This window comes from Bombyx mandarina, chromosome 22 (genome assembly GCF_030267445.1).
Source record: "Bombyx mandarina strain Sakado chromosome 22, ASM3026744v2".
NCBI classification, from domain to species: Eukaryota; Metazoa; Arthropoda; class Insecta; order Lepidoptera; family Bombycidae; genus Bombyx; species Bombyx mandarina.
In genome coordinates this window covers 3,551,656-3,566,202 of record NC_143228.1, presented here as the reverse complement: position 1 = coordinate 3,566,202, position 14,547 = coordinate 3,551,656, and the positions used below count along the sequence as shown (strand labels likewise).

At 33.7% G+C, this 14,547-nt stretch overlaps 1 protein-coding gene across 3 annotated transcripts in view; it reads left to right on the top strand.

Moving 5' to 3' along the window:
• The window catches only part of LOC114241795 (uncharacterized), a 58,276-nt gene extending 44,835 nt beyond the window's left edge, over positions 1 to 13,441 (top strand). For all 3 annotated transcript variants that reach the window (XM_089736788.1, XM_028172803.2, XM_089736789.1), the window contains one exon: positions 12,265 to 13,441. In XM_089736788.1, the coding sequence (XP_089592914.1) occupies positions 12,327 to 12,788 (462 nt within the window). In that variant the 5' untranslated portion in view covers positions 12,265 to 12,326 and the 3' untranslated portion in view covers positions 12,789 to 13,441. The remainder of the gene's footprint in view (positions 1 to 12,264) is intronic.
• Positions 13,442 to 14,547: the final 1,106 nt, after the last annotated feature.

Genomic DNA, 14,547 nt, shown 5'->3' with positions numbered 1-14,547 from the left:
GTAGGTTGCTTTTAAGTTTATATACATAAGATGGTGTTTAAAATGAATGACACGCTTATTTTATTACATCTTTTTGGAAGTAAAGTTTTCAATTAAACAAAATCCAGTGTAGCTTATATTCGCACCGTCTTGCCTTGAACCATGACTTCTCTTGGAAGTAACTATTCAAACGACTTTATTATTCTTGCTAAGCCATGTTTTTCTGAAAAAAATATTCATACCATAGTTCGTTCCTTCATTTATATTAATCCGTCCTTGAGTTTCATCCAAATGCTTACATAAATCATTTTGAATTTCCCAATCATTTAAAAACCTAATGATTGTAGCTCTTTAATTATTCAGCTGTTAATTTATTAAACTTAAGACATTAAAAATAGAAAATATGGTTACGAAATCAGCTGACCTTGTTAGTGGACCGATTTGTTGTATATTTCAAATCACTAATTTTTTATAACTTTTCTTAGCGTTGAATCGAAATCCTTCAACTACAACCTTTATAAACAAACAGAAATGCATTTATTTTTGTTTTTTAACCGACTTTAAAAATGAGGAGTTCTCAATTCGACTGTATTTTTTCTTATGTTTGTTACCTCATAACTTTTGACTATGTGAATCGATTTTGACGATTCTTTTTTTATTAGAAAGCTGACGCTTCCCGTGTGGTCCCATTTCAATTTAGTCCAGTTCTAATAATGGTATCCATGAGAAAACCATATATGTCTTAAATTTGCATTAAGTACGTGTGCCAACCGATTTCGATGATTATTATTTTTGGTGTATATTAACTTTTTTTCTATTTGAAGTTGGTTTTGTTAAAGCATGTCGCGCATTAGCGTAAGCAAAACGTATTAGCGTACAAACAATAGTTAACACGTAGTTTACCCTCTGAGTTTCGCGCGCAATCTTCTCAGTGGGTCGCGATTCCGATCCGGTGGTAAATTCAGCAAAGCACTACTCTTGCTACGCTAATTACACCGGCCGACATCATTTTCCTTGTTCAAGTTCTGATTACTTTTTTCCACTAATTTGGTAGTGCTGATCACGGAATTATACCTCATTTTATCGTATCACATCAGGTTTTAAAAAAAATTAAGACATTGGCTATTTTAAATTTTTTGATTAAAATAAATTAAATTTTAGATTTTGGCGCTCTTTTCTCGAATCGTGCGACCTCTCGTGAGGAAATATATTAGTTGCAACAACGACACACCCATTCGAAACAGGTTACATGCAAATAAACCTCTACAGTTACTTTGTTCATAAACTTTTTACTGAAATTAGTGTGTTTATTTAAAAAAAATCTTACGTTACGTACTTATATATTTTTTTTAAATATTTTTTTACTTATATACAAAATTTCCATGCTTCTTGTGCGAGTGGGACAGTATAGCACGAGACAAGCACTACGTTCAAAAATAATGGAATCCTCGTAAACATCTCAAAGTAGAAACAAAAAACGTTAAACAAAAAAATTTAATTAGTCCTGAAAAATTTTTACTACCTCCGCTTCATATCCAACTCGGTATGATGAAACAGTTTGTTAAAGCATTGGATAAAAACAATGCTAGTTTTGAATACCTGTGTAAAAAAATTCCAAGATTATCTGATGCAAAAATTAACGGAGTGTTCGATGGACCGCAAATCAGATCTTTGATGGCTGATGAAAAATTTGATGCCACAATGAATAACACTGAATCAGATGCTTGGCTGGCGTTCAGAGATGTTGTCAACAATTTTCTAGGAAATAATAAACATCCCGACTATAAAAATAAGGTGGCAAACTTATTGGATAAGTATCAAAAATTGGGGTGTAATATGAGCATAAAACTCCACTTTCTAGATTCACATGTGGACTTTTTTCCTGATAATCTTGGTGATTACAGTAAAGAGCAGGGAGAAAGGTTTCATCAGGACATAAAAACTATGGAGACAAGGTACCAATGTCGATGGAATGTGAATATGATGGCTGATTACTGCTGGTCACTGACACGTGATATTACTGAAGATACTCACAAAAAAACTCACAAAAAAACTACACCCAGACGTAATTTTGTCACGAAACGTAAAAGATGTCACTCTAAATAGTCTTGCAGCATTGTTTAGACTCATTGTTTTCTTTGTAAATGTTCAAATATATGCTTTTGTAATATGATTATTGATTTTTTCGTTAAATTTTGAAAAAAATGCATTTCCTTCTTATAAAAAAATCTGATGTGATAGGGCAAATATGTAGGTGTTTTTGTGTTTAAAATAGTATAAATTGGTGATATTTGTGGCTCAAATACAAACAACTTTCAAAAAATTTTCATTTGTCGGCCGGTGTTATTAACAATCTTCTCAGACTAAGCCTATGAGCTCACCCACCGGTCCGTGAGCTGTTGGACCCCTTAGGCTACCAACGATTACGTACAAAAAATACACATAAGTTATTTTGATTCTAAATGACGTCACAAAGCACGAAAACGACTTTGAAAAACCGAAAAACCGTTCTACAATTAATTGAGTATTCGACCTCATGTCTCAAAGTGAGCAGCAGCATTTACGTTGTGATGTCCACGGACTCGGATAGCATCCGTAATTATTAATTTAAACATTAAATAAACTGATCAAGAATACTCAATCACTAGTATTCGAACTGACAAACTTAATGTCGTATATAGGACAAAACAAAGTAACCATGAAAGTTAGTTTTTCTGAGTCTCGAAATAGAACACAGGAATCTAATTAATCGAAAATAAAAGTATTCGATTTAACAACAATGATGGTGTCAATAGCGCTCGTGGAGTAACTAGACCGCGACACGTGGCTTCTCTCGCGTGACTTCAATAAAATGTAACAAATGATAAATAACTGTTCCAACTGCTCCTCGGATAACTACTTACTTCTGTTCGTGAAACTAAGCTGCTCTAAATCTATCTATATGATTGTGTATCCGATAATTCATTTACGTCCGCAAGATTAACCTCTTTTGATATACCGCGAAAAGTATAGTTAATAACGTGTATTTAAATAACAATTCTTTTAATAATCTTTTAATATCTTAATAATATAATCTTTTATTATTTCTTATATAATCTCTAATTATCTTTAAATAAATAAATACATACTCTGCCTATGGTCGCCCAAAAAACGTCAACCCCTCCTTTTGGGGCAGTCGACTAATACAAACAACTCGAATGAATAGGTAACATAGATACCAGCCTCGAGCCCTTGCGTCGTATTTTGATTTCGATTGTAATAATTGTATTAATGACTAGCGACCCGCCCTCGCTTCGCTTCGGAAACATTAAAACACACATGAAACCAAAAAAATAAAATAAAAAAAATAATAAAAAAAAGTAGCCTATGTTCATCAGGGACAATGTCGGCTTCTAATGGAAAAAGAATTTTTCAAATCGGTCCAGTAGTTTCGGAGCCTATTCGAAACAAACAAACAAACAAATCTTTCCTCTTTATAATATTAGTATAGATATAGAATAGGATATGTTTTATTATTAATATTTAACATAACATTATTAGAATGGTCATAAGACGACCAACCATAAGCATGAATTAGTGGTCCTAGAAAAAGTTAGATTGGAAATACGATTTCTCAAGACCAACCTTTGTTTTAAAACGCTGTTAAGATATTCGTCGTCGCTTGAATTAAACAAAGGCGAATAAGATTAACTTGATGTATCATATTATTTGCCTTGTGACAATACTACGAATAAATAATCAGTCATTTATTCGTAATGACAATACGACCCGCATCAGTCCTAGTTAAAATTCGAATACAAATACAATAACTTTTAATGAAAAGAAACTATGTAAAAATGTTATTCCGTCACGTTTGCGTCACGGTTTTTGTCGCCATTATCATTGAAAAGAATTATATTAAACATTCGTCTGGGTCCTTAAGCGTTTTTCATTATGAACACACTTGTACAAACAGTGAATAAACGACTGAATTAAATTGACCCTTACTTCGTTGAGGTATTGCATTTATCGCGGAGATCTTTTAAATTTGGACTACGATGTAGTTCTGTAAAAACCCACAAGGCCGCAAAGTTGCAACATTATTTATAAATTTCGTACAATCATTTACATTTAAGAGAATTAAGTAAACTTAATTAATGCGACGTGTATTTAGTGCCATTATTTTGTATGTTCAATAAAAAACAGAACTGATAACAAATCTAAATTATGCTATGAAATTAGTTGAAAGAAAGAACATAATTTAGATCTAATATCAATTTAAATAAATTAATGCCAGTTTCACACGAAATTATAGGATTTTTATGTGAAAGGGGCTTTAGTCATTAGTCGCCACATCTATATATTAATACGTGAAGCAAAAACTTTGTATCCCTTTTTACGAAAATTGCTCGGACGGAGGAGTATGAAATATCCCACACTTATAGAAAATATAGATAAGGAGTGCAGAATGCCAATACTTTTAAAAATTATGCATTAATAAATACATTAAATCAATAAAAAAATATTACACACACTACCATGTATTTGACACGCACACGTATATAAACTCTTCGTTTATTGTCAAACTTTTGTTATTGTTTAAGGTCTGAGGTCAAATTGAGAATAGATTAATATTGTTTATCTTTAATATTATTTGTCTATATTGTAGTTTTGCAAAATCTGTGATTAAAATAGTATAATTTGACAATAGAACCATAATAATGCTCAAACTTAAAATTTCAATTAATTATAGTCGAATTTGGACTACTGCGGGACCACTACTCATAATTATTTTACTTACGGCCTACGTAGTATTAGCAACGTAAATGATGCGTCGATGACAGTTTGCAAACAGTGAACACTCATGAGCACATATCACGTTAATTCTGTACCAGAAAACTGGAATCGGAGTGGTACAAGTAGGTATTCAGTCTACATAAAAAAAGAAAATGGTAAAATAAATTTCAATAGCAATAAGTTCCGTATAAAATGTTAAGTAATTGCAACACATTCAATCAGTGCAGTAGACTTTAATCATGTTTTTCGTTCCGCAAACAAGTACTCGCGAAACCATGATTTAAATAAAAACAAAATGTAGAATAAATTCCAATAAAACACGGTGACCAATTGGCGTTGAACTTCCATTTTGTCGAGATTTGGAGCGGGTCGTTAACGAAAAGCAATTAAAAGGGTTTAAATTTGAAAACGGTTTTAACGGATATTCTTGTTTTATACATACAATGATGACTGACTCAATGGTGCAGTAGTTAGCGGCCCTAACTGTGGTACCGAGGGTCGGGGGCTCGACTCCCACATCGAGCAAACATTCGTGTGTTGAACAGGTTTGTTTGCCCTTCGTGTGAGCGATCATTATCTATATATGCATATATTTAAACGTAATAAGTACTAATAAAATAAAATAAAAAATAAATAAGTAGTAATAAGTAACGTAATAAGAAACGTAATAAGTACGTATGTCAGCCTCTGGTACCCATAACACAGGGAATCCTAATTTCGGGCTGGATGACCGTGCGTGATTTATTCCCAGTTTATTTATTTATGCTTACAGAAGTAAACTTGATTTCGTTAGTGTGGAAATAATTTCTAGTAGTTTGTTAGGTTTTCGTCTTTCACGCAGCCTTAAAGCAATGGACAGACATTATTTTCACAAAGAACTATAGGTTATAGTGCAGAGTTAACACAAAAAAAAGTTATTCAATCGGCCGGTTAACGATCAATTCTGTTGCTATATAAAGAAAAGAAAAAAAAACACAAAATATAGCAATGTATTATGTAGGTACTGCTAGTTACGTAATACTCTTGTACCATTTAAATGTGTCACTGAAATATATCCAACGCGCTCCACTGATGGTGATCATTTGACGACCTCGGATGGCCCAAATAGCTGCAGGCCTACACGCCCGTAACATAGCGTAACAATCGTGTCACTGATTCACAATGTTTACTCTGAGCCGATTGTAAAATGCCATGCTGAAGTCAATTCATTATGGTAAATTTTAAAAGAGGTTAACGGCTCTTTTTCTTGTCTATGACGTATCTGAAGAAAACAGAAGACTGTAAAATTTTATTCTTAAACAAAAACGACTTCAACTTTAAATATTTTTCAAAGCGTCACAGCCATTATGATCAGATGAATTAATATAAGTAATTAAAGAGACCATTTCATTGTGTGTACTTTTCGAAAATATTGATCGGCATGATGATTTACAATGCAATAAAAAGAAATTCAAGACTGATCAAATTTACTTTTACTTCGTTAAACATAGATAGCACTGGTGTCTATAAATTACATTTAGAATAACTTACTTTTATTCATTTATTAGGTTGTTTGTATATACATTTTTCTCTTTAATTAAATTAATTTTTTTTTATGTTTAATTGTAACAGTATTTATGGCCATTTTTATTTTTTAATAAAAAAAAAATATATTAAATAAATATTTATTTTAAATAAAATCCTACTTATATTTAGAATAATTATTATTAAAACTATATTGTCAATTTACAACACATATTCGTACCTATTCTGAATTTATTGTGATGGTGAACTCAAAGATGTAGGTATACATTTTGCATCCGTACGAATAAATTTTGCAATGTTTTTTTAAGTAGGTAGCTTACACTACTGAATTAAAAACAGCATTCCTTTCTAGGCTTGACTGCTTAAAGTACATGAAGAGAACAAGGAATTATTAATCTAAGAATTAATTGATATGTGTGATTTTTATGAGAATCTGCAATCATATTTAAAAAAAAAAAACATTGATGCCAAACATTTTTTTAAATGAAATTGCTGAATTTCTCTGAATACACCATGCATTTGTTTTGATTTAATTCGAATTAGCAGCTTATTATTTTAATGAACCGGTCTTTACTTTTGTCATTTGGCTTTGTTTAAGATTGAATCGTTTGATCCATCTTTGATCTCGTGTTAATTTTTTTCATTCAGCACTCCGCCATTTTGAATGTCGTGGTCACGGTTAGTTCTCATGTAGGTACCTACTCTGAGTAACAGCTCGCTTTTATAACCTTACGCATTGATCTTTACGTTCCTTTACGTATTAGCTAAGTTAATAATGATTAAGAATAGAGAAAATCATAAAACTCTTCAAGTATAAAATTAAATAATTCCGTTCCGAATGAAATTTCTCCAGCGCTCTTTCTGACGTCACATGTGGCGTCGTAAAATGATCATGTGTGCCTAGTGTTATGTAACACAGTCCATCGACCTCTTCCAATGTGAATGTCAGCTGTTAAATGTTTGTGAAACGTATTGACCACCGAAATTTATGATTCGGGCGTGTCGCGGTGTCGTTTATTTACTTACTTATATTTTATCATCTGAGATCAGGCTTAGCTTAGATGTAAGTTTTTAATGTGAAAGAAAACATTGGTTTTGAATACCATGAATAAATTTTGAATGAACAAATCCATGGAAACTTAAAGGAAATAACCATTATTACTAATTTATTCATGATCTGATACTACAGACTTGTCTATTTGTAGAGTAAGATTAATAACTTTAAGAATGGGTCGCTTTCATATTATATATGTAAGTCGCAATATAGAGATGTAAGTTAACTGCTTAATTGTAATGAGACAGTTTCGAATAGGAGTCTTTCGTAATACGAGTAGAATATGGACATTATTTCTTTGTGATTTTTTTCTTTTAGCATTTTTACATTAAGATCAATTCCTAGGTACGTATACAAATAAAAAAAATCTTATTAACATTTGGCCAAAATATTTCATCTATCAAGATAGTAAGCCGTGAAAAGTTAATTCAAAGTAAATAATGTATTGTACATATGAGAATAGGAACAATATAATACCAGCATTATCTCTGAGTGAGAGGCAGCAATTGTATCGATCGTGCTACGGGTCCATTACATTTAATGAATTTGAACATCTGCGGTATTATTCTCTGTTACAAAAATGGGGAGTTCTATTATTAGACATTTGGGCTATAATTGTATTAGTTCATTCATTTAATAAAACGGTTTTGTTATTTGAAATTTTTTTTGTACTTTTTATTTTTATTTTTAAAGAGGGGTCACTCGTCGACGCATATCGCACCGAATTTAAATGGCTTAATCCAAAACTCATGTTTTTTGGTAATAACGCCAAAAATCTAATTGAAGAATTGTAATTTCCTAGTTATTCGATTTTAATACTTTAATGTATGCGCTTGATTTAAAAGAAACACAAAGATCACTTTGTCCTTTTCTAGACTAAAAGAAACTATTTAATTTTATAAACTGGTAAAATACCTGCATTTTTATAACATGTTCAAAGCTTAAAAATTTTAGTTAGGCCACTTTAATTCTAAAGGTTCGATATGTGCTAATATAATTTTAATAAAACGTTGAATAAATTAATAAAGTAAATGGTTTTATTTATTTATTTATTTAAAACAACATTTGTGACGTTTAGTGTCATGCTCATTTTATTTATGCTTCTAATATTCACTTCTTTTAGAAACCTCAAATATAAATACGTAATTATTTATATTTTATCAACAAGGAAAAAATAATAAAATTGATTTTTGAAAAAATAATAATAATAATAATTTCCGATGATTGTTTCATGTTACTGAGCACTTACCGCGTGTATTTTGCTGTTAAATTTACGTCATGTAAAATACATAATGAAATCGTCCTTCGATGTAAACGGAAAACAATTTCCATTGGAAGGTGTGGGATGAATACTTTTCGTTTAAGGAAATTTATATCAGTGAACCCATAGTAAAATATAAGGTAAATACAGTTCGCGAACCGACAACGCGCTCCCATTATTATCACTTATGCGACTTACTAAGTATATAACTTAGATTGAAAAGTTGATATTTGATATTCATAGGTATCAAATTAATTTATACATAGATACATAAAGTTCGCCGAATGTTTGAAATACGATCGTATTAACAGGTCAATAGTTAGACCATTTGTGTTTTATATTATCTGTGTTTTATTATTTGCATTTGATCTTGTAAACGTGGAACAACCCACCGAATTTCTCGCCGGATCTTCTCAGTGGGTCGCAATTTCGATCCGGCAGTAGATTCTGCAAAGCACTGCTCTTTCTAGGGCTAGCCTGTAAGTTACCTACCCGTCCGCGAGAAACTGGAATAGCCCCTTAGGCTACCATCGTTTAAAAAAGTGGAAAGAACCACTGTCTCCAAATCTGTTTTATTGATTATTCTATATCGTTCTCTCACTATTGAGGATCTCGACCACATGTGACGTTCTTCCACTGTGATCGATCATGGGCGGCATGGTTTTATTGATTACTTTAGAGCTTATCCACGTCATCTCGGATCCTCCCGATCCACTAACGGTGCTTTTAGGTACTTCAAGCACCGGTCACCGTTCTCGTCGAACTCGTCGCTTGCGACGAAGGGCTCGACGAGTAAATTAACTCTCAGACACAGCCCACTGAGTTTCTCGCCGGATCTTCTCAGTGGGTCGCGTTTCCGATCCGGTGGTAGATTCTGCGAAGCACGGCTCTTGCTAGGGTTCGTGTTAGCATCGTCGTCAGGTTTGAGCCCCGTGAGCTCACCTACTAGTCACGGTTACGCTGAAATAGCCTCTCAAGGCTATCAGCTTAGGTAGGAAAAAAAAAAAAAAAGATCTTATCAACAGCTACTAAACAGAAAATCGGTTCACAAAAAAGGAAAAACGATGCTAACCTTGTTTTTCTTGTTTACGAAATTATACATTGCAAAAAGATTATGTTATTTGCTATGCTAACAATATTAGTAGCTTTTTTTTCTTTTCCGTCTCGTTTTTGTACTGTTATCGTTGCAGTAATCATAAACTGTAAGAATTCTCGTCGTTCGAATCTATTATTTTATACCTGACAGGATACGTTAGGCGTTCAAAATGTATCTAAGTCGTCGTGGTCTAAAGGATAAGACGCCTGGTGTATTGCTGTCAGGCGATGCGACTATGTCAGTGTTCAAATCCCGTAAATACGTACTTGACATATTGTGTTCATGGCTGAATTCCATGTTGAAGGAATAACATCTTATCTATAGGTACATATAAATAAAATTGGAGTGTCTGTTTGTAATATTGAAATAACCGCTTTTGACTACATGCATATGAATATATATACGGTACATACACCAAAACAATATTTTTTACAATTTTTGTCTGTCTCTTTGTTTGTTCCGGCTAATCCCTGGAACGGCTGGACCGACTTTGACGGGACTTTCACTGATAGGTAGCTGATGATATAAGGAGTAACTGAGGCTACTTATTTTAGACTAGCTTTGCCCCGTGGCATCACTCACGGTACGACAATAACCGCGGGTAACTACGCGGGTCTCAGCTAGTACTAAATATGAAAGTCGCAGACAAAAGCGTAATTACAAAACAATTGAGATACATACCGGATGGCGGCATACACTTTTTGATAGTCATGGGTTCGAGTAACCACTTAACATCAGGCGGGCCGTGAGCTCGTTCAGCCGTAGATATACGCAATTAATAATAAAAAAACCTATAATTATTTTTCTTTCGATTCAAGCCTGTTCTTCGCTGTTCATAGATTTTGGAAGATTAAAATTTATATTAATTTGATTTGATAATTATAAGGCGAACCATTTCAAGACTGTTCGCATAAATTTGCGTTTAATTATATCCAAACTATCATCCGAGCATATTAGGCACGTTTATGAGCAACTAAATTTGTCAATGTCGTTGAACTTTCAGAAGTGAAAATATACAATCTTTTTTCGAGAGCGCAAAATTAAAATTGCAAAATGCCAAGTCTTGTTGCGTTAGACACTGACTGCTTTAGACGTTGGGAGATGAGAAACTTATCGAAGAAAATTCGTGGACGTAGTGGCTATCGAAGGTTTGGGAGTAGCTTTCACTGTCCTGCTTATTATAACTGCGATTTATTCAATAGTTCCCGTTTGGAGGATGGGACAGCCGTATAATATAATTGAATTTTCAACCTCATTACTGATAGCGTAATCCTCGTGTAAGTTCCGGTTACTGGTGGTAGGACGTATTTACTAGTAGTAGATCGTCTTATTGGTGGTAGGACGTCTTGTGAGTCCGCACGGATAGGCACCACAATCCTACCTATTTCTGCCGTGAAGCAGTAATGTGTTTCAGTTTCGAAGGGTGCGGCCGGGTACTGTAAAAACTGAGACCTTAGATTTCATATCTCAAGGTAGGTGGCGGCATTCACGTTGTAGATGTCTATGGGCTCCGGTAACCACTTAACACCAGGTGGGCCGTGACTCGTCTACCTTTCTAAGAAATTTTATATTCTGTAGAGAATATAAAAAAAAAGTATAAACACCACTGCACACAGCCGCCATTGAATGCCAACTGTATTGTTTTTTCTAGAGGTGTAATAACAAGGGAAGTCGTTATCGTATTCACTGACAGGGAATCTTAGTTACGGTACAGAGAATCTTGATTCTACAATGTTGCTATTGTTCGCTTAAAGCATGCCGTTAAACCGGGGCGCATATTGTCCGAATAGCACCTCTTTCTCCCGATCAGTCATATTTAATATCACGATTTTCTCCTTTGGGGATACAAAATCCATAGTATCTAAATGCATAGAGACAAAACAAGAAATTTGTTGTTTAAAGTACGGAGACATTAAATGAACTAATGACTAATTAGATTATAGTGTGTAGACTTAATTTCCAAAGCCAGGAAATAAATACACAGATTGCAATAGTTCACTTAATTCCGTATTGCTTTATTTACGACTCCACTTGTACAATCTTTAAATATCTGCTCACTACGGAATACACTGCTTTATCCCCGTTTTTTCAGACTACCGCCTTTTTTATTATGTCACGTCCCCACTGTCATTGCTCACACCAACAGTGTTGCTATTTGGCAATCCGAAAATTGCCTTAACTTTAACATGATAAATTTTATATTAATTATTTTACAACATACCTTACAAGTGTGCTCATAATTGAATCAAGGAACCGGAAACGACCGGTCACAGGACTATTGAAATTTCATGATGGAGTGAACGTCTTATTGTTGACGAATAACAACATACATTTTTACACTGGCCGTTAATTAATCTGTGACACTAAGAAACAAAGAATAGAAAGCTTCCGTTTCATTACTGATTTAACACATTCGTACTAGTGTTCATTGAACACAAAAATCTCGCGTGCAGACCAACGTCAAAAGACAGACAACCGCAATATCTCAACAAAGAATTCAAACAATATAACACGTACTCTCGTATTTTATTGTCAAATAAAGAGTTGCTCATTTAAGTTTGTTTTATGTTTCAGATCTCACGATGAGGTGTTTGTGATCTCAACAAGAAAGTGGTAGCGGCGAGTGCGCTGTCACCATGACGTCAGAACGAGCGATACCCCATCTGCGGGACATATTCGGTCTCAGCCAACAATACGACGGCAACTGCAAGAATTTCGATGAAAATGAAGACACCACCAAAAAGACTAAGAAGAAAAAAGATGACTATCGCACGTACGGTAACGGCGACGTCAAGACGCTAGAGAGACACCTCAGTATGAAGAAGACTATTAGGAAAAAGATAATGCGCGACCTTCAGCAAGCGTTCGTTGAAGACCCAAACGAGTTTAAGGTCGAGAATACGAGCCCTGAGAAATTGAAGGCAGAACTGAGCGCTGAAGCTGTTAAAATCGAGAAGAACGTCCGCAAGAACGATCCGACGTTCTTGGACATGTTGAGAGGAGAGACGCGGACCGAGGAGACCAGGGAGGAGCAGCCACCCGCTGAGAAGACCAGCTTCTGGCGACGTCTAACTATGAAGAACAAAAACAAGAGATAAAAATGAGGACTAATGCCGTGTATACAGTGTGCTTAGTGCGAGTTTTTTAACGTTCTCGATAGCGTAAAAGTTAACTCATATTTGTATGGAATGAGATCGTTTGCGTACGTTTGCCGCTAGGGGTGCTATTTCAACTGCATACAAAATTGGGTTAACTTTTACGCCATCGAGAACGTTAAGAAACTCGCACTAAGCACACAGGTCGCTCTTTCATAAGTCCGTTTCCTATCGCATATCAATTGTTTATCATCAAACTTTTTAATAGTCCTCTATACAAGATAGGTTCTTCTCGAACTCTAAGTTATTCTAACGAACTGGCTTGAAAATTCTGCAAGTGTTATTGCAGTCACGCCAACTTATTTTTCCGTGTTCAGATTTTTGAAAACTAAAAACGTTAATTATGCAAGTTAGCTATGCACTGGGAATAGAGCGACATGTAACATTTTTTTCTCGGCCATTGTTACTTATAACACTAAAAATGATATCTCGTTCTATGTGATGTAACATTAAGTCGACTAAATAGAGTAAGAATATTGTTGTAAGAGCGTAGGTTAAGTATTTCGTAAGCGGCGATTGTATAAGCTAGACTATTGGCGATTCCTTGTTGTGACAATTTTTATTATAATGCAATATAAATAATTTTACACATTTAATTTTGTGTTATTATTGAGTACTCATATAAGCTAGTGAAACCAGTTATGTTCTATCAAAATTTGATTCAAATTAGACAAATAGCAATAAAATATATATTTGAATTGCCTAGAGATGAAATAAGCGTAATAATTCCTGATCCCGCGTTATTCCTCTTCGAGTTCAGATGTTTCAAGATTCTTCAGCCATCTTAATATTTTAAAAATAATTAAGTATCTGTTTTCACTATTTTTCATAGATTTTTAATTTTATGCACACGATGACTTTTTTAAAGGTAATTAATAAAAAAATAAAACACGCAGGAGATATAAAGTTTTATTTTTAAAATTGTATATTTCACTATAACAAAAATGGTACCTATTGAAACTCGGACTGCCAACTGACTGACTGTCACAGCAATTGTTGGTAAACTTAATTTTATAAAACTGCTATTTTATTCTTCTTCTTTTTGTCAGTATGACAATCGGCTTCTCTTTTTATTATTTACTAGCGACCCGCTCTCGCTTCGCTTCGGAAACATTAAAACACACATGAAACCAAAAAAAAAAAATTTAAAAAAAATTAAAAAAAAGTAGCATATGTTCATCAGGGACAATGTCGGCTTCTAATGGAAAAATAATTTTTCAAATCGGTCCAGTAGTTTCGGAGCCTATTCGAAACAAACAAACAAACAAATCTTTCCTCTTTATAATATTAGTATAGAGTATAGAAATATAGATATAGATTTACAGTCAGCGGTTACAAGATTTTATAGCCCAGCATATGTATAATTTCTGGCACAGATTAATATATAAGTTACTATTTCTACATACGGAGTACCTACATAAAGTTTCTGTTAAACTATTATATGAAAAATGTTAAAAAGCCTAATGAGATGAAGTTGATTAATTTGAATATTTACAGTGCACTTTCACAGATACAAAAATAATAATAAACCCACATTATTACACGTTTTAATCCGAAGAAACAATAAATTAACAAAATAGAACAGTTCACACAACTTCGCTTCTCACGTTCCCACTAACAGTTCTATAATATTATGATGCTCTGTGACAATTATATATCCTATATCCTGCAGACTTTTTGGCGGGAACGCGAGGAGTGAAGT